Source organism: Biomphalaria glabrata, chromosome 3 (genome assembly GCF_947242115.1).
Source record: "Biomphalaria glabrata chromosome 3, xgBioGlab47.1, whole genome shotgun sequence".
Classification (NCBI taxonomy): Eukaryota; Metazoa; Mollusca; class Gastropoda; family Planorbidae; genus Biomphalaria; species Biomphalaria glabrata.
Genome location: NC_074713.1, coordinates 42,775,960 through 42,797,035, shown reverse-complemented (window position 1 = coordinate 42,797,035; position 21,076 = coordinate 42,775,960). Strand labels below are relative to the sequence as shown.

At 35.6% G+C, this 21,076-nt stretch overlaps 1 protein-coding gene across 2 annotated transcripts in view; it reads left to right on the top strand.

Annotated features, from left to right (window-relative positions):
* Window positions 1-2,170: 2,170 nt before the first annotated feature.
* The window catches only part of LOC106063739 (tetratricopeptide repeat protein 8-like), a 45,504-nt gene continuing 26,598 nt past the window's right edge, over window positions 2,171-21,076 (top strand). Inside the window, exons 1-9 of one of the 2 annotated variants that reach the window (XM_013222193.2) lie at window positions 2,171-2,348; window positions 3,313-3,497; window positions 10,007-10,166; window positions 11,131-11,265; window positions 12,053-12,138; window positions 12,554-12,752; window positions 12,934-13,073; window positions 15,394-15,568; window positions 16,178-16,300. In XM_013222193.2, coding sequence (XP_013077647.2) covers window positions 2,247-2,348; window positions 3,313-3,497; window positions 10,007-10,166; window positions 11,131-11,265; window positions 12,053-12,138; window positions 12,554-12,752; window positions 12,934-13,073; window positions 15,394-15,568; window positions 16,178-16,300 — 1,305 coding nt within the window. In that variant the 5' untranslated portion in view covers window positions 2,171-2,246. Of the gene's footprint in view, window positions 2,349-2,544; window positions 2,658-3,312; window positions 3,498-10,006; window positions 10,167-11,130; window positions 11,266-12,052; window positions 12,139-12,553; window positions 12,753-12,933; window positions 13,074-15,393; window positions 15,569-16,177; window positions 16,301-21,076 lie in introns of those variants that run through there. The other variant, XM_056022179.1, reaches the window with a different exon arrangement.

The window sequence follows — 21,076 nt, the reverse complement described above, 5'->3', positions numbered from 1 at the left end:
CTCGTATATTTTTTTTAGTTTCCTTTTGTTGCTAGTGCTTCGTTTGATTTAAATCAACGTTTTGACTCAGACGATAGCATGTGAAGAACTTCCTTATTTCCACCTGCTATTTTAATTTTATTTTTATCGAGCATTATCACTGACTGCAACTCCGCAACATGTAAACACATTTACCAAGATGACCGCACTCTTCAATCTTGTTCAACGAAATTTCCAAATTTATCACATCAAAAGATAACTGACAAGGATTTCTCCTCCAAAGCAAATAACAACAATAAATAGACATTTATCATATTTTGGGCCTTAACTAAATATAATAAAAACTGCGACTAATGATGATGGGGCAAAAAAAAAAAGCTACAAATTGGCTTCTCAGAATCCAAGGGCGGTGCATGTGCTCTCCCCCTTCGAACGCTGATGGGGCAACCTACACAACGCCCCCACCCTTATTTATCGATCAATCTCTGTTGGATGATCTGCACGGGGAAAACTGATCGTCCACACCCCCGATATGTAAATGATATCAAACGAGACCTCATAGAAGTGGACATCGACTTTATAAACTGGGAAATCCTAGCTCTAGACTGCACTGTGTGGAGAGTGATGGGGAAATAAGACAGCAATGGGCAGAGCAATGGGTAACGACATCAGCTCTGGCAGAAGAGCGAGCCAAATGAAAAATGGCTGGTTCATCTCTCTTTCTATCTAGGCCAGTGCTCAAGTCTGATAATTATGGATGACCACGCAAACCCAGTTGCGATTTGCATATTTTGCCTTAACCAATGCTGAAAAAGTAGTTGTCCGCGGGGGCGGGGGTTTCTACTTAAGTTTTCGATTCGTTGTCTGTGTAAGTGTAATTGCCTTGGTTGTAATCTAACACAAATGAATGAAACCAACCTCCGATTCAAGGAAAGAAATTGACTTTCATTTTTTCTCTTGTATTGAGATATTCAATCTATTTGAAAGATATCTACCATCTCACAAAACTTGTTTGTTAATAAATGAATTACTGCCTAAGGACACCGACGTCTATGCAATTCACCTAACAATTCTTTATAAAGAAATGACTATTTGCTTCTAGGGTGTAATAAATTTAAAAATAATTTAATATAAATTATAATTTTTAAACATCTGTTACTGATGTTCTAAATGAGTTCCATGAAGAAAAAAAAAAGATTTACAAAATCATGTCTTCAATAAAAAGAATGTTAACATTAGAGGCACAACAGAGATATGGCTGGACTTAAATGTCCCTGTAAAATTCCAAAACTGTGGTGGAAAGTGGAATTATGTTTAGCTTTTCTATCAACAGACATGGTTAAACTGGATTTCGTGCGTAACAAAATTATAATGAGTATAAAGCAAAGAAATAGATTGGATGTAGCCTAGAAAAGACCTTCTCCTTACTTTGGTTAATTTAAAGCCAGACATTTCTGATACTGTCAGACTGGAGGCGTCACAAGGTTCCCATAAGATTAATTTCATTTTTAGTAAATTCAGCAATAATAATATTTATATAAAAATTAATTTACAATTAACCCTAAAAATAGTAAGCCTACTTTGCCCTAATATTCATTAACTTGAAAAGGGACTATTCGAAGGATATGAAAGTCATGACAATGAGATTAATTTGTATGTACTATGACTGCAGCTTATTTGATACAATGGACACATACTGTTATTAAATTAACTATCTTCTTTTGACATCGTGGAAATTAATAAATAAAGTGTTATTCAAATTTGGCATTCAGGCGCTTCTTTATTAGTATTTTTCTTTGAGGTGGGGGGGGGGGGGCGCTGGCGGATATTTTGAAAGAAAAAATAGGAAAGGGTGGCGGTAGGGAAAAAAAAAGGTTGAAGACCACGAACTGAACTATCAGATGTCTTGGAAGAGGAGTGAACTCTTTCTTTACTGAATTACAAGCTTCTTTTGCATTACTTCCCTTGGAACTGGACTTCCTGACAAAGTAGTGTCAAATTTTACATTTACATACATATTTGATAGATATGATGATTATGACGTAGCTTTTTAAATATGAACATATTAAACAACTAATATAAAAATGCATAAATAAATAAACACATATCTAGATCTATATATTTAAAAAAAAACTATACAGAATCTCTTTTTTTTTATAAAATAGCCCTAGATCTAATCTAGATTTATATTTCTAGATCTCAGTCTAAGATTTGGCAACAAGTCCAACTTTTTATACGAATTCAGAATTCCTAAGTGAGAAAAAAAAATGGATCCACTTTTTATGGCATACAGTTATTTTCGACGAAGAAAATATAAAGAAGCAGTGGACGTTTGCACACAAATTTTAGAGAGAAATCCATATGATCAGGTATTAAATATCTAGAACTAGATGAATTAGTTAGAATCTAGATCTATTAATTATTATTATTTTATAAAATATTATTATCATTTTTGTTGCCAACGACGCCAATGCTACACGCCTACAGCCATTTAAATGGTGCACTGATTCAGCAAAACAATTAAGATGCTGACAATAGACTCAATAGTCTATATACAGTAATCTATAACTTCATTATTTAATATAGATCTATATTTATAAATATAAGACTGCTATCTAGATATAGGCCTACGTTGTTGTTTTTTAATCTCATGGGACCATGCGAAAAGCCAAAGGAGGGTAAAATAGTCTCGTTAAATTTAAAATTATTAATATTATTCATTTGTTTTTTTGTATTATCATAATTATCATTATTGGACATTATTATATTGATAGATCATCTAGGTTCTTATTAATGAAAATGAATGTGAGATGGAGTCTATCTGTTTTAATTTCAATAATATTCATATTTAGTATAAGAAAGAGCTGGAATCAAGTCTTTCAAAATATTAAGCTAAAGCTACTTGATCTAGGTCCTAGGCTAATGATAATCAAGATCTAAAACTAGATTGTTCTCTTTCTTGGTTAACTACTCCCTGCTATTTTGTAAGAGGTTCAGATATATATATGGGATAAGACCCGGCTAGAGCTAGATCTGAAATATTTCAAAGTGGTTACATCAAATCTTTGTTCAAAACGAGGGGGATACACTACATACATGACTGCATGACTAGATTTACACATGAAAAGCATAGGATGTAATTTTTTTTTTGTTTAAAGTAATGTCTGTAATCTATAATAAGATACAGCATCATAACATCTACTTTATAATAGTTTCTATTGTGTTTATAATATATAGCTTATTATCTGAAATTCATTGATGATTAAATCAGGTTCTACATTTTACAAATTCCAATAGCTTACAAAAAGAATTGTCAACTTTTATATTTCTAAGGCTGCATGGCATTTAAAAACAAGAGCACTTACAAACCAGGTGTACGTGGATGAAGTTGAGGTGGATGAAGAAGGGTTAGCCGAAATACTGATGGATGACAATGTTATAGCCAATGTCTCACGCCCTGGGACGTCCCTTAGAGGTCCAGCTGTCAAAGAAACTAGTGGACCAACGCAAGGTGTGAGGTAAGAGGGTAAAAAAATATATTAACATTTTTCAGCCTCTTGTCTTTATGTTTTGCTGCCAGTATGTGTTCTTTTTTTAATCTTTATGTTGACACTTATCTGTTGTTATGAACAATTATTATTGCAGCTTTTATATAGTGCTACTTTCGTGCTTATAGCATGCTCAGAGCGCTTTGGTCCAATCTCATTTGTGGACCAGTGGGAGGGAAGGAGGTATCTAGGAGTTGGTTTTACGTGCTGCCTTTAGGTGGTCAGTAAACGCAACTCTGCCCGAGTCGGTGTCGAATGGTCATATCTGGTAGATCTCAAGACCATAATTAAAGCCTTAGTGATTTATAACATTATGTCATCCTCATTATTCCACCTCGGGCTAAAAAGTTCTTTAAGAATTGTATGGCCTTAAGAAGTTTAGTCCTGCTCTCCAGTAACGAGAAAAAAAACAACCTTGTATCCAGAGGAATAGTCCCCCCTTCACCTCTAACTTATTTTAAAGAAATACAATATAATTAACTGATTGAGTACAAATCTTATCTAATAAGTAAATGTAAAAAAAAATCAGGTCAAATTTATAGAGAATAGAACCCTATTTGTGGCTTGCAAATTAGTGTTTGGGAATGTCAGGACACTTACATAATATTTTGGCTCTGGATTATGGTTACAATAGAAACCAACCTTTTACAAACTTTGCTTTTTACTAGTTAATGATGAGAATTATAGACTTACAAAATATAAAAATAAAAAACGATAGGCTTTAATGAAAAGAATGATTCAACAAACGCCCAATATCTGCATATTTTCAACATTAACTAAATTGATGTGAACATAAATATCTTGAGAAATATCATCATCATTCCTTTGAGTTCCTCATGGAACATAGGGCCTCGACATAAACACGCCACTCTCCACGGTCTCTTGCTATCTTTTTGATGGTGTCCCAGCTCTTCCCGGTCTTCTCTGCTTCTTCAAGTACACTGCGTCGCCATGTTCTTTTTGGTCTTCCTCTGCGTCTTGTTCCCTGGGGGTTCCACTCTATGGCCTGCCTAGCTCTGTTGCTGGTATCTTTTCTAAGGGTGTGACCAATCCATCTCCACTTCCTCTCTAAGATCTGCACTTCTATATTTTTCTGTCCACTCATCTCCCACAGTTTGGTGTTTTCTACTTTGTCATACCAGTGTATTTTTAGGATATTTCTCAGGCATCTGTTGATGAAGGTCTGTATTTTTTTTGTTGTGGCTTCAGTTGTTTTCCATGTTTCAGAACCATACAGTAGGACAGCCTTGACATTAGAATTAAAGATTCTTAGTTTATTCTTGTTTGAGATGTAAGGAGATTTCCAGGTTGGTTTTAGCTGTGTAAATGTCTGACGTGCTAGATTTATACGGCGTTTAATGTCTTCATCTGTTCCACCTGATATACTGACTACACTCCCAAGGTATATAAAATTTTCTACTTGGTCTATTGTCTGAGAATCCAATACTATGTCTCCACTTTGTTTATTGTTTACTTTAAGTACTTTAGTTTTTTGGTGGTTTATTTTGAGGCCTACTCTTTTTCCTACTTCGCTTAAAGCTGTGACCTTTTCTTGCATATCCTGTAGTCTGTGTGATAATAGGGCTATGTCATCAGCGAATTCCAGATCTTCCAGCTTTTGTGTGAGAGTCCATTGGATTCCTTTCCCTGCGTTAGAGTAGGCTTCTTTTGTGACCCAATCCAGTACTAGAAGGAACAGGAGTGGTGAAAGAAGACATCCCTGTTTGACTCCTGTTGTGACTGGAAATTCCTCTGACAGCTTGCCACAGTGGGTTACTTGGCAGGTGAAACCATCATAAAGGTTCTTGATTATGGTTATTATTTTATTGGGGATCCCATAATGTCTCATTACAGTCCAGATAGATTCTCTGTCGACACTATCAAAAGCTTTTTCAAAGTCAACAAAAGTTGCATAGAGAGGAGATTGCCATTCGACACATTGTTCTACAATTATCTTGAGTGTAGCTATTTGGTCAGCACAAGATCTCCCTTTTCTGAATCCGGCCTGTTCTTCCCTTAGGTGTTCATCACATGCTCCCTTTATTCTGTTTAGTAGGATTCTGCTAAAAATCTTGCTTGGTACTGACAGCAAAGTGATGCCTCGCCATTTCTCACATTGTGATAGATCTCCACTCTTTGGTATTTTAATTAGCAAGCCCTTTTTCCACTCACCCGGAGGTGTTTCTGTTAACCAAATTTTGTTGAATAGTTTGTGCATTTGGTCAACTATTTCACTTCCTCCTTCTTTTAGGACTTCGGGTGGTATGTTGTCAATTCCAGCTGCTTTACCTGTCTTCATTTGTTTGAGTGCATTCCTTATTTCTTCTTTCGTTATTTCTTCCATGTTTATGTCTAGTGTTGGTCCTGCATTTAGATCTGGTGGATTTCGTGGTTTAGGTCTATTGAGCACTTCTTGAAAATATTCTTTCCATCTTTCAAGTTGTTCATTTATTGAAGAAAGTAGTTTTCCGTATTTGTTTCGGACTGGAACATTGCAATTAGCCTTTTTGGTACTGAGAAGTTTGGTGATTTTGTATAGTTGTTTTATATCTCCTTTACCTGCTGCTTCTTCTGCCTGTTCTGCCAGATTATTGTAAAATGATCGTTTGTCTTGTCTAAGCATTTTGGTGACTTTCTGTGAAACTGCTTGGTAGTCTTGTTTTGATTGTTGCTTGTGGTTTCTTGTTTTTGCTAGGTTAACTGCCTGTTTAGCGCATTTCCTTTCTTCGATTAATTTCCATGTCTCGTCACTAATCCACTGTTTTTTCTTCTTAGGGTTAAGGCTTAGTACTTCATTGCTTGTTTCAGTAATAATTTCTTTGAAATTTTGCCAAGATTTATCGACGCTTTGTTTGGCCTCATCTAGTTGTAGCACAGCAAATCTATTTTGAAGGGATAGTTGGAATTCTTTTTTAATCTGTGTGTTGTTGAGCTTGTCTAGGTCAAATCTTTTCCTTTTGTTTCTTTCTGTTTTATTGCTGGCCAGCTTCATTTTTAGTTTGGCAACAACTAGGTGGTGGTCTGAGCCAATATCTGCTCCTCTTCTGTTTCGTACATCTAGTAATGTGCTTCTCCAGTTCCGCCGTATGGTAATGTGGTCGATTTGATTCTCTGTTTTATTGTCTGGTGAAACCCATGTCACTTTGTGGCATTTTTTGTGGGGGAAAATGCTGCCTCCTATCACTAATTCATTAAATGTGCAGAAGTCTGCAAACATTTCTCCATTTTCGTTTATGGTGCCAAGTCCATGGGTGCCCATACTTTTCTCTCTCTCTCTGTTGTCACTTCCCACTTTGGCATTCAAGTCTCCCATGACGATCAAAACATCTCTTGTAGGTATTTTGTCAACTATACTTTGCAGTTGGTCATAGAATGTATTTTTGTCAGTATCACTTGCAAGGTTGGTGGGAGCATAGCACATAATGATGTGAACATTTTTGAACTTAGACAAAAATTTGGCTCTAATTATTCGTTCTGAAACTGGTTCCCATTCTAAAAGACTTTTGAAAGCTTCCTTGTTTAGTAGTAGTGCTACACCATTTTCATGTAAGTCATCTTCTTTTTCCTTTCCAGAGAAGAGAAGGGTTTCTCCTGATTGCAGTCTTGTTTCACCGAATGTGTTCCATCGAACTTCACTCATTCCCAGGATCTGTAGTTTGAGAAATATGATTAACCATAATAGAAAGAGATTTGATCTGGATGAATTGTCCATTGCACTTATCTTTATGCTTTTTTTTTTTTTTTAAATTCTTTAATGACATTATTTTCCTTCTATGTCATGCCTACATTTCTTTAGATCATTTTATGGCTTTCTATTTTCTTTTATCTTCTAAAAAAAAAGTCCAGAAGTTTCCAGGCCAAAAAAAGTCTAGCAAGAGCAAATGAATGTGATTAATTTAATTTTAGGAAAGTCTCATTGTTGTTTTTTAGTTTCTCTCCCTTTGTATCTTGTATAGGTAGTAATATATAATAGTTGTGTCAGACTCTAGCTCTCCTTTAACAATAGTTGTGTCAGACTCTAGCTCTCCTTTAACAATAGTTGTGTCAGACTCAAGCTCTCTTTTAACAATAGTTGTGTCAGACTCTAGCTCTCTTTTAACAATAGTTGTGTCAGACTCTAGCTCTCCTTTAACAATAGTTGTGTCAGACTCTAGCTCTCCTTTAACAATAGTTGTGTCAGACTCTAGCTCTCTTCTTCTTATCTTATATAATACAGACGTTACTTCAAAAAAGACGATGATTACGTCCTACGCGTCATGCATTTAGTCATGCATATTAACCAATGACTTAAATTCTGCCAAGTCACTGGTTTTCCTGGCTAGCTCAGGCAACCCATTCCATGCTCTAATAGCACTAGGGAAGAAGGAGTATTTGTACAAATTTGTCCTAGCATATGGGACGAGGAATGTGCCTTTATCTTTGTGTCTTTCAGAGTATTTTATTAAATTTTGTTTTTGTATTTGAAGATTATGGTTCAGTGTTTTATGTATGATTGCTACTTTACTTTTGAGCCTTCTGTCCTGAAGGCTTTCTAAATTTAGTGATTTTACTAAAGGTGTTACTCTAGTCAAATGTGAATATTCGTTTGTTATGAATCTCACTGGTCTATTTTGTGTCTGTTCTAGTTTCTTAATGTTATCTTGAGTTGAGGGGTCCCAAACGGAGGATGCATATTCTATTATTGGCCTAACCAAGGTTAAATAACATTTTAGTTTTATGTTCTTATTTGATTTATAAAAATTTCTTTTAATAAATCCTAATGCTTTGTTTGATATGTGGATTCCATGACAGTTTTTCATTTATTATAACACCTAGGTATTTTGCATTTTTAGTCTGTGTTACTGGTTTGCCATGAATAAGATAAGTGGAATTAATTTGTTTTAGTTTTTTTGTTACTCTTAACAACTGACATTTTTCTGGGTGGAAAGACATGCTCCAATTTGATTCCCATTTCTGTAATTCATCTAATTCTCTTTGTAAAATATCTGTGTCTTGTGTTGTTTTTATTGTTCTATATATTATGCAATCGTCTGCAAATAATCTGACTTTTGTTCCTGAAGTAATGCAATTTGGTAAATCATTTATGCAAATTAAAAATAGTAGTGGACCCAAGACTGTTCCTTGAGGTACACCTGAGTTTACTGTTATCGGTGTTGATTTAGAGCCATTTATTATTACAGTTTGTTCTCTCCCTATCAGAAAATCTTTAATCCACTGATGCAGTGGACCATTAATGCCGAAATATTTTAATTTTTTAAGCAAACTATGGTGAACTTTGTCAAAAGCCTTAGAAAAATCTAGTAAGATAGCATCTATTTGTTCACTATTATCTAAACCTTTTGAAAAATCATCAATTAGTCCTATTAGTTGACAAGTGTTTCACATGATCTATATTTCCTAAAGCCATGTTGGTATGGTGTGAGGACATTATGTTTGTCTAAGTGGTTTATGATGTTGCTACATATTATGTGTTCTAGGATTTTACATGTGATGCTGGTAAGTGATACTGGTCTGTAGTTTCCTGGGTCAGATTTTTCTCCTTTTTTAAATAGGGGGGTGACATTAGCTTCTTTCCAGTCCTTTGGTACTCTGCCCTGGTTAAGTGAAGCCTGAAAGAGTATTTTGAACACTGGGGCTAGCTCATTACTTAGTTCTTTGAGTAATCTAGCTGGAATACCATCAGGTCCAGAAGCTTTATTTGGTTTGGTGTTGGCTAATAGTTTTTGAATTCCATTTTCTTGTACTACTATATCTTCTATGTTGTCTACTTGGTTCAAATTCAGTAATATGTCTTTGTCTCCTGGGGCTGAGAATGCTGATGCAAAGTATTTGTTTAGGATGTTTGTTTTAGTTTCATTATCATTATGTATTATGTTATGTTCATCTTTTAATGGCGCTATGCCTGTTGTTTCCATTTTCTTAGACTTAATGTATGACCATAGGTTTTTGTTGTTATCTTTAGATATTACATTGTTTATGTATTCACTCTGCAGCTGTCTGCTTACTTTTTGGGTTAAGTGTTTAATTTTTATATACTTTTTGTAAACTCTTTCTGCATTAGTTTCTTTAAATTTTCTATATAGGTTTTCCTTCTGTTTACAAAGCTTCTTTAGTCTATTATTAAAGCTCTCCTTTAACAATAGTTGTGTGAATTTGTGATTTCAAGCTATAAAACTCTCCAAATGTTTCAAATGCAGACATCTTTAGCAGATTATACTTATATTGTAAACAGTACAATATGTTTTTAGTGAAGTAATGATTGTTGATTCAGAACAGAAGTATCACTTTTTAGAGCCAAAAAATACTTAATAAAAAATGTCAGCAATTTTCATACATTTAATGTATTGAATTTTTACAATTCCAATATATATTCAGTCTAACACCAATGTTTATTTTATTTTATATAAAATACAAGTTTACAAAAATTATAAATGTTAATATTTAATTTCTTTGACATCAGCATGCACCTTTACTTTTAGGCCCACAAGTCAAGGTGGGAGACCTCTCTCTGGCTATGTCAGGCCAGGTACACAGTCTGGAAGGCCAGGCACCATGGAGCAGGCTATAAGAACACCTCGCACTGCTCATACTGCTAGACCAGTGACTAGTGCATCAGGAAGATTTGTTCGTTTGGGCACAGTGAGTTTTTTTTTTTAGCCTAAGTAAATAAAAAAAATTATGTTTAATCTTCCTTACAACACCTCTATAGCAGAAGTGTAATAATTAAAGCATTCTAATTTTTTATATTTTTTATTGCTATAATTGTTTTATTTTTAGCTTATGATGATGAATTTTTGTTATTTGAGAGTAAAGTCATATACTTCTTGCCCTTATCATAAGGGACATGTGAGCTGAGCAGTAAAGCACTGATTTTCCTATTTTATATCTTTTATAATCAGTCTGGACTCTGTGGCATTTTATGTCTCTACAGACAATCTTTTCCCTTTGCAACTTCTTGTGTGACTAAAGAGGCCAATCCTGTGGTCACAGGTTGGGCATCTGTAATCACTAGGTGCCATTGTGCTTTCACCCTTCTTTCTACTACTGTTGTTTTTGGCATCTGCAATTGGGAACCCTTCCTTTATGGTCGCTCTTCATGTGGATCTATCCAGTGCCATGTTTTCCCAGCTGTTAGTGCCAATTTTGAAGAGCTTCATGTCGCGTTTTGCATACATCAGTATACCTTAAAAGTGGATGACCAGCGGCTCTCCTGCCTTCTGTTAATCACCATACAGAGTGTCTTGTGGAAGTTGACATGGTGCCATTCTATGAACGTGACCAAGCCAGCCAAGGTGTCTGCTGCTGATAACAGAGTGGATGTCCTGGCACCCTGCTCTTTGTAGTTTGCACTACAAGTGGGCGAAATATAATATTCCTATTCGTCCTTCATTTTGCTCATCTCTGAGTACTTGACATCAGTTTGGGAAAGTAAAGTGTGCTTAAGAAATGTTCTGCCTTGTCCAATTAGATAATCCTACTTCAATTTCAATCACTTCAGGTATATCTTTGTCTTATAGAACTATAGTTAATTATTAATCCACCAGTAAAACGTTAAATCAATCGTAAAAGAATAACCTTAGTTTTATCTGTTCTGTCAATGAAGGCATCCATGTTGTCAACACCTGATGGTCCATTCATTAATATAGCTAGAATCAACTTTTCCAAGTATGCTTCACGGCCAACTTTAGCCAAAGGACTCTTTGAATATATCTTTCATCATGAAAATGATGTTCGTAATGTAAGTATCAATAGAAATTAAACTATTAGTAGCAAAAATGAAATAAAAATAAAAAATATTTCTACAATTTTCAAAGCATTAACGCAGATTTGAGTTTTGTTTTATTACATGTTTTTGCTACATAAAAACTTTTTTCCTACATTTTAAAAAGTTGAATCAATAAATATTCTAGCTCATAAATATGTATTTTTTATAATTTTTTTTATAAAATGTCATAGTTTTGGACTGTCAATTAAGCCCAGCAAAACTGTTCTTACTGACAGGTTAAGGGATGAAGTTGAATACCCGGCCTCTCTAAAAACTTGGGGTAGATGGAGCTTATCAGGCTTTTCATTTAAGAGGGTACTTTGATTTCTAGCTTCTATTGGTCGTGACTATCGACAGTTTTTACTATTGAGTTGCTGCCAGATGTAATTTAAAATATTACTTTGGATCACACCGGAAAGTAGAGAAGAACTATGACACAAGGACAACATTAAATCACTTTATCTAGGCCCAGGAATATCTCCCACTGAAGAATCTCTGGTGCTATTGCAGTGCAGCTGGGTCATTCATTTGTCTGGGCCCAAGCCTTGTCTTTCAAGACTAGAAGCCATGTAAATAGTTTTTGTTTGAAGTAGAAACCTTTTGATTTTGATGAACAAATGTTATTTCTAGATTTGTATTTTGTTGTCCTGTTTCTTTCATTGTAATCAACTTTTTTGTCGAATACATGTTAAACATGTTAATTACATTAGCATTCAAGCTGACTTAAAAACGCTCTTTTATAATTCATTTATCTAAAAAGGCGCTAGAGTTGGCAGCTTTAGCAACAGAGGCTTGTCAGTACAGTGACTGGTGGTGGAAGGTTGCTCTTGCCAAATGTTATTTCAGGTAGGCCCTACTGTCAGTTTGTGACTTAAGATCATAGGTTTTGTCAAACTTTATTTTAAAAAAATGGAGATTTGTCTACTCAAAAATATACATTAGTTACACAAACTTAAAAGAAAGCGCCTCTGACCCTCATGGTATAATATTCATTCATTCATTAAAAAATCATTAAAATTTCAACTATCTCAATTTGCATTTTATTAGCACACCATTGAAATGGATGAAATTACAAAAACATTTTAAACCAGACACAAGAAACTTTCAAGCACTATTAATCATTTTTATACTCATTTTCATTTTTTTTTCTTTTTGTTTGTTTTGTTATCTCTGGTTATCTTATTTTCTTGTTAGAAACTCTGATATTATAATGTTTATTTTAGATGAGTAGTGAATTATAATAATCTTAATTTTCAATCAGGTTGGGTATGTACAGAGATGCAGAGAAACAACTGAGGTCTGCGCTAAAATCAGATGAAGTTATTGATGCCTATCTTCATTTAGCCAAAGTGTACTGTCGACTGGATCAACCTCTGGCAGCCATTGAAGTCTACACACAGGGGTTGAAGCAGTTCCCTGGAGAAACTACATTATTAACTGGGATAGCGAGGATATACGAGGTCATATTACTAGTGAACTTATGATAATGTGGAACATTATTAAGTATAGTTTTAAGGTTCAATATAGACAGTGTTACTTGTGGGATGTTCATTTTCCATTATAAGATGTCCTACTGTTTATTAAAAAGATGAACTAAATAAAAAGATTATTTAGCTTTAAATTCTTGTTTTTAATTCACAGGGCTTGGGTAAAATGGAAGAAGGTGTGAAATATTACAAGGATGTGTTAAAGTCAGATAACATGAACGTGGAGGCTATCGCCTGTATAGCTACCAATCATTTCTACACAGATCAGCCAGAGATGGCTCTGAAATTTTACAGGTTTGTTTCAGATTAAGTCTTGATCACAGGTTATATGGAGTCTTGACCAGAGGTTGTATATAACGTATTGACCACAAATTATATAGTGTCTTGCCAATAGGTCAGGAAACAACTATTTTCTTGCTAATCTTACATTATTCTCACTGATATGAATTAACATGATTTTGAGCTTTAAGCCAAATAATGTGTACAAAAGGTTTTATGTTGGTAAATGACTGATTCTGATCATTTTAACATTCTCAACTGATCTAGTTTCTAAAATGCTACTGTTTAATGAAACTACTGAAGTTCATTGAATGCTTTAACGAGGAAACTAAATATACTGTCAAATTCAATGGAGCCTAATCAGCACCTTTTGAGGTTTGCAGTGGTGTCAAGCAGGGATGTGTGCAAGCACCTACTCTGTTTGGCATATTCTTCTCCTGTCTACTGCATTATGCGTACAACGACATAAACGAAGGTGTGTTTCTCCATACAAGATCCTCTGGAAAACTATTTAATGTATCAAGGCTGTGGGCAAAAACCAAGGTTAGGAAGCTACTCATCAGGGAACTCCTGTATGCTGATGATGCAGCTATTGTGTCTGATTCTGATATTCAGCTACAGTCCCTGGTTGACAAACTATCTGCTGCTTGCCATCAGTCAAAGCAAGACTAAGATACTTGTCCAAAACCCAAACACTGCACCTCAACTAAGCATTAATGGCCAACCACTAGAAATTGTTAATCACTTTGTTACCTTGGCTCCATCATATCCATCAACACTCTACTGAATAAAGACATAAACAACAGGATAGCCAAGGCAATTGCCACCATGTCAGGGTTGCAGAAAAAAGTCTGGGACAACATATTGCTGACTAGCAGTACTAAAGCCCTAGTCTACCAGACCTGTGTGTTGAGCACCTTGCTGTACAGAAGTGAAACATGGTCAACCTACTAATGGCAGGAAAAAAAGCTGAATGTCTTCCAACTCCGATGCCTAAGGCGGATCTTTAAAATAAGGTGGCAAGATAAGATAACCAATGAGGAAGTGCTACAAAGAGCAGGGTGCCAGGACATCTGCTCTGTTATCAGCAGCAGACGCCTTGGCTGGCTTGGCCACGTTCGTAGAATGCCAGTAGGTCGACTTCCACAGGACATCCTGTATGGCGATCTAATAGAAGGCAGGAGAGCCGCTGGTCGCCCACTTTTACTTTATACGGATGTATGCAAACGCAACATGAAGCTCTTCAAAATTGACACTGGCAACTGGGAAGAGGTGGCACTGGATAGATCCACACGGAGAGAGAGCATAAAGGAAGGGTCACGGATTGCAGATGTCATACACAACAGAAGCAGAAAGAAGGGTGAAAATGCAACAGCGCCTGGTGATTATATATGCCCAACCTGCGATCGCAGCTGTGTATCAAGGATTGGCCTCTTTAGTCACACAAGAAGTTGCAAAGGGAAAAGATCGTCTCTCGAGACATAAAATGCCACAGACTATTTAATGTATTTAGAAAATATTCATTCTCAATTGTAATCACTGCTACAAATGATGGGTTCTGTCAAAGATTGTCACATATATTTAAAAGTTTATTACTTTTTGTTCCTGTGTTTTCATGTAGCTCCAGACAGCAAAGTTGTATAAGAAATATTTACAGCTTTCAATCTCAATTTAGAAATATATTGAAAAAAGTTAAATTACAAGATGTCAAATGAATGAAACAATATATCTCAACTCACTTAAAATCTACTGTTCTCGCTGTTCAGTATTCACTTGTGGTTCCATATCTGTCATTTTTCATCTGCTGTCCCTTCTCTTTTACACTTCCATGCTGTCAATCCTTTTAAAAATTACTTCAGCCAATATTCACATTCTCTATTTAATTGTTTTATTGACAAATATTAATGTGTAGGCAGACAACTGTTTCATACTTATGAACTCTGTTCATCCAATTTTTTCAAGATTTACATTTTTTTGTTAAAGCATAGATTTTCTGTTCTTATCTTATAAAGTAAAGATGTTCCTTCCTACCCATATCCATGTGTTCATTTAGTCCAGCATGCTCAAAAGAGACTTAAATTCTATTTAGTCATTGGTTTTCCTGCCTGATTCAACCATCCTGTTCCATGCTCTTGTGGGCCTAGGGATAAAGGGTCACTAGTATAAATTTGTCTTGGTAGCAATATATGGAATAAGAAACATGCTTTAATCTTTGTCTCTGTGTATTTTATTAGGTTATTTTTTTGTTTGTTTTATTTTGCAAGTTAAGGTTCAGTGTTTTGTGTGCTATTGCTACTCTTGGCTTGTTATGTTAAAATTTTTTTATCTTTTACAGACGTCTGCTTCAGATGGGTGTTTATAATGCTGAGCTGTTTAACAACCTTGGTTTATGTTGTTTCTATGCTCAGCAGTATGACATGACCTTGACCTGTTTTATGCGAGCCCTGTCTTTAGCAGAAGATGATGTAGTTATTGGTGATGTATGGTTTAACATTGGACATGTAGCTCTCGTGAGTCTAAGATGTTTAACATATTTTTTTTTATGTGATTCATGAATATTGCCTACTCAGCATTAGCAGATTTGGTTAAGCTGTCTTCTGTTAGTGTGTATTAGTTGATTCTTGGTTGCTATTGAGATCAATCTTGATTTAATGTAAAAATCAAGATAATTTTTTTAAGAATAAATTATCAAGGTTTAAATGATACACCCTAAAATATGGTTGTGTAAAATATATATGTTACATTGCATTTTCATTTTCAAACTTCGATTTATTTTTTTTTTCTCTTAAAAAACATTGTGGGCTTGTTCAAAGGCTTTGATATTTTCTTTTTCTGGCTATAAATTATGTATTTTTATTAGATTATTTAATATTTTCTTATTTTTATTTCTCATCCTGGACCCTGGACATCTAAATTATGCAATTTTCCTTTGCTATCATAACATGATACATTAACAGGAACACCAACTTTTGCAGTTAGTATAAACATAAGATTTTTGAAATTACTTCCCTTAGTATTTATATTAAAATCTTAGACTTTTGTCATTGAGTACATTTTAAAGATACAAATTTCCTATTAAAGTTTATGAAAATTTGTTTCATTCTATTTTCAACTTTCAGGGTATCTGTGACATCAAGTTGGCCTATCAATGTTTCCGTCTTGCTCTATCACACAACAATGACCATGCGGAAGCCTATAACAATCTGGGAGTCTTGGAGATGAAAAAGAACCACGTAGAAGCTGTGAGTCAGTTTTTCTTGTCTTTAGTGTTGTATTATGTCCTTGTCTCTAGTTTAGAAAACAAATAGCCTCTGGTTCATTTTTCTTAAATGGCACTTGGATAGCTTCTCTGTCGTGCTTAGGTCCAATCACTTTTGTGGACATTTGGGGGAGGAGTATCTGGGAGGTTTCCTTACTGTCTTTATGCTCTCAGTAAACACAATTCAGCTCAAGACCTATTCCAGTTACAAATTCTTGGTTGATTCGAACTCGAGCCCTCTTGTTAGGCAGCTAAGAGGTTTATGCCACTTAGTCTGTTTGTAGACTTTCATCATATTTTGAGAGATTTGTTTTGTCCCCAACCCTCTTTCCTCTCCTCCAGACTTAATTTTGAGTAACTTTCCTTTAATGGCCTGACATTATCTTGGTTGCTTCTTACATGCAGATATCTTTTTTTTTTTTCTTCTAAGGTCTTGTTTTTGCTTTGGTATATTTTTAAAAAGAAGTTTGTGACTTCTGTTTGTAATGAATAAGGAAAATTCTTTCTGTGCATATGCTTTTGAAATGTTCTTAGGAAGGGCATAGTGAAACAAAACAATGTTGTAGCTCAAACATCTGACTGGGCCATACATGGATAGGGTCTACTTTTATCAATGTTTAAGGGTTCAGAGAAAAAAATGGAAAAGTTAAAAAATGGAGAGAAATAATGAACAAATATTTAGAAAGTATAAATTAGTGAGTTTAAAGACTCCTGAAAACACCCAATAAGTATATTGTTATTTTGAACTAAAGCTTTGATGTTGAAAAACTCAACTCTAAAACTGGACAGGGTTGTATTTTACCGGATGAAAGTGTCCAGTTTTAGCAGCATGTTCTTCACTTCAGCACTGTCTCCCCCCTTCCCCTTAGCAACCTCCAAAGAAGTGTAAAAAGGAGACAAAGGGAAAAAAAAAGTAGTGAAAATCTTCAAGTTACTCCCTCCCTTTCCTGACACTTCTACCCATTCCTGTCCTACTTCCTCTAGTGACATTCATCATAACTGTATGCTAGATGAATGTTTTATGACTTCTGGAAATTAGCATAACTTGTTTTCAGTGGCTAGTTTTGGTAGTTGGTATACAACGTTTTAGTCTTCATTGTTAATGAGGCCCCTGTTGTATTCTGGGTCTTCGAAGTCAACACAAAGCTTGTTTAATTAAATTATTATTTTTTTATATAGGATTCCCATGTTAATTGTGGATGAAAGGACTTTATACTCCTATAGTACTGTAAGGCCTATATGCTCCAATGCAGCTCCAATATTATTTTGAGTCTTGGATGGAATAATAATAATTAACTATCAATACACCCTGTCATTATATCAACCAAGTGGACAATGACAACTGACCTTGCAGACACATTTAAAGCCCTAAAGCCCTAAACATTCCTGAGAGGACCCTCATTACCTGTCAAAGGCAGAACTGCTGCAGACTTGCCACATCATCAAAACATTTCTCTGTGGACCTACAACTGAACTACAGGGAACTACAATGAATTTTGTTTTCTCAACCCTGGCAGTGCCAGTGAAAGAAATTTTATTCATTTCAATAATAATAATAATATAGTCTTTCAATTTGTGCATTACTGAAATCCGCAGAATAAAACCTTATAATGATAGCGATTGAACTATACATTCACACCCCAGTTTCACTCCAACAGTGACCAAGAAAGCTATGGACAGCGAAAAAAAAAACATGGGCCTCAGCTCTGGAAGAAAAGTTGCCATACAAAAAATGGCTGGCTCCTCTACCTCCAAAGCGAAAGCCACCTTAACCTGCGATATATGTTGACGTGGGTGTCTCTCCAAAATAAGACTCCACACTCACATGAAAAAGTGTTCTACGAGATGTATCATAGTCATTCTGGCATTGGTAATTTATTATGTTGTTTGATATCGAAAAAGGGAAATACATTCTATATTATCGAGAGATATACTTGTAAATGTGGAGCTCTTCTGCTTAGATAAGCTTCCTTTTTATTGCAAGTAGATTTTTATGTAGGCTAGTTTCTTCCCCCCCTTCCTTTCAAAAAAAATTACAAAGTACATAGTGACTACATTGTTGTTTGTTATCTAAACCTAGAAACATGTGCTGCCCTCTGGTTGTGTTTGACACTAGTCTCTCTAAAGTACATACCACTACTCACACTGGGGGTGACACCCATCCGAGGTATCGTAATGAAATCTGGCCGTTTTCCCTTTAAACTGTATTTGCCTGCAGGCAATAATCATTGATTATTGTTGTGGAATGATATAGAAAAATGGGAGTTGGGGATACCGTTCTTCCACATCCATGTATTGAAATATAGAGTATGAAGTTTAGAAATGGTCTCTATTTAGTTTTCATATTTTGTTCGTAACGTAGGCCTACGTTCCGCTTTCTTAGCACCCCCTCCCCGGCTCCCACGAGCCGCCCCTCCCGTCTTCCCAATCCCCAGACCCCATGTCACTGTCACTTGAATGTGTTTTTGTTAAGTGTGGAATCTCTATCTAGTCAATAGCCGCGTGGGGTGGGGGGTTGGGGTTTGTCACTCGATACCACGCTGAGTTGTCATGCCCGAGTGATTGCTCCACAGTTGCCAACTCTGAGATATTTCAGCCCACAAAAGTATGTATGAACATAAACAACACAACAAAAATAACTAAGTCTAGTGTGTGACCACGTGGCTTCGTGCATGTGTGTGTGTGTTTACCAAGTCCGTGAAGGACAAAACGCAGCTGTTATTCGTTCATTCACTAGACCTAGCCTTGTCATTGATACTTGGACACTTGGCAGACAAAAGAATTTGCATACGTCTCTACAAGAGAGAGATCTGTCTGGGTCTATTTTTAAAGCAAGCTCTTCTCGTTTCATTAAGTCTTTTGTTTAGAAGTCAGTTTCGGTTGTATACACTTTATTGAAACTCACGTGTGTGTGTGTGTATGTATGTGAACTTTGGCGCCTTTTCCAATATATTTAACCTAAACCTAGGTTAAAACATTGCGAAATAAGTTCGTGTTCACACAAACTCGTATTAGGCCCCTTTGAGCCCGCTTTGTTTTTTTCAAGCCACTATGGTCAAAAGGCAGGTTGATATTTTTTGTTTTAGCGCGACAGTTAAGCAAAATAAAAGCACCGAAATCTTCAGGATTTGTGAATTAGGAAGTCTTGAATTTAAATAAAAATATACGTTGGCCTTAATGATTACCAAATAGATTTGATTGAAATGGTTTGGAATATTGCTTGAACTTTGTCTGGAGAGTTGCTACTATGCATTTTGTTGTTATTCTCTTTTCTTTTTTTTTTCTTTCTTTAACGCCAAATTCGTTCAAAGTTGACGTTTTGATTCTTCTTCTTATTATTATTATTGTTTTGCTAATAGCATGGCTTCGGAATATTCTATATCGTATGCTCTGATTGAAAGCAGTTGTTTTTTTACAAAATATTTAAAACCAAAACCTTATGATCTATTATTCTATTTAAACCTTGATTAGTGATGGGTCAATCACTCTAAGCTAATGGCACACACACCAGCACATTGTGGAGAAGATACCGTAATGTCTAGACGGAACTGGATTGGGCATTTCACTATTATTCATTATACGTGAAGCCTAACACTAAATTCTTAACTTCAAACAATCAGTTCTGGTTTAAACTAATGATATGTTGTTGTTGTTTTTTACGTCCCCTAGTCTGAAAAGGTTCGCATTTCATTGCCAGAAACGTGACGTTTCTTATTTAGAAAAAAAAAAGCCGCTTGCACAATTATAGACTCTGCAGTCCACGGTCTCCGTCTGACCTGGCCGGTACAACCTTTAGCATTATAATTATTGCTTTGAACGCATTCAGAACTTTTCTATTTCTTTGTGTTGGAGCTAAGATGTAAAGCTTATGCAAAGTTCTCCCAATTGTATAAAGTTGCTTCAGAATTCTACAATAGTGGTCTGGTTTCAAACTGGGTGCCATTTACACGTATGCCGTTCGGCGGCTGAGAGCGTCAAGAAATAGGACAAAACTAGGACGCTTCTGTGACCGCGGACAAATTTAGGGCGCTTCGGTGACCGCGGACAAAACTATGACTTTGATGACCACGGATGGCGGCTCAGAATCTGGAATTAATTTGAGTAGAAAAGCGTGTGTGTGTGTGATATGGGAGCCTAGACTTGTGAAGATAACGCCACAGAGTGTTCACTTGCTCAGAGTCACTGTGTGAGATAATGCCATGGCCATTGTATGCTTAAAACTTGGGTGGGGAAATGGGGATGATGCACAAAAAAAACAAACAAAAAAAAAACGCCATGTGTGTGCGTGTCTGTGTATGTGCGCCAGAAAACGAGCGCGTGATTACAGGCCTATGTGTGTACTTTATGGGCGGGGTACAGATAACGAGTCTTCTTGCGGGGCCGCCTACATCTGCAACCATTTTTTTATACAAACACACACACACGCACAATCACATTTAACATGCCTGTGATCAAGGAGGCTGCAGTACGATCTTATATTTGATTCGACTTTTACTTACTGATTCGTTAATTAATTTCATTTAATTATAGTTTAATAAACCCCCATTATTTTTATTTTTTTTTCCCTAAAAAACAACAACCATTACTTTGGGTTTGTGCTTTTTCCCATATCTTAATGTAAAACCTAAAGTCTATAAGAATGCAAAACTGTTTCTAAGGGGAAAAAAAACACATAAAAATATAGGCGGTAAAAGCACTGTAAGGGAGACGACCATTGTATTAGCAGAAGAGACAGTACCCATGTTAGCAGGGGTGTTAG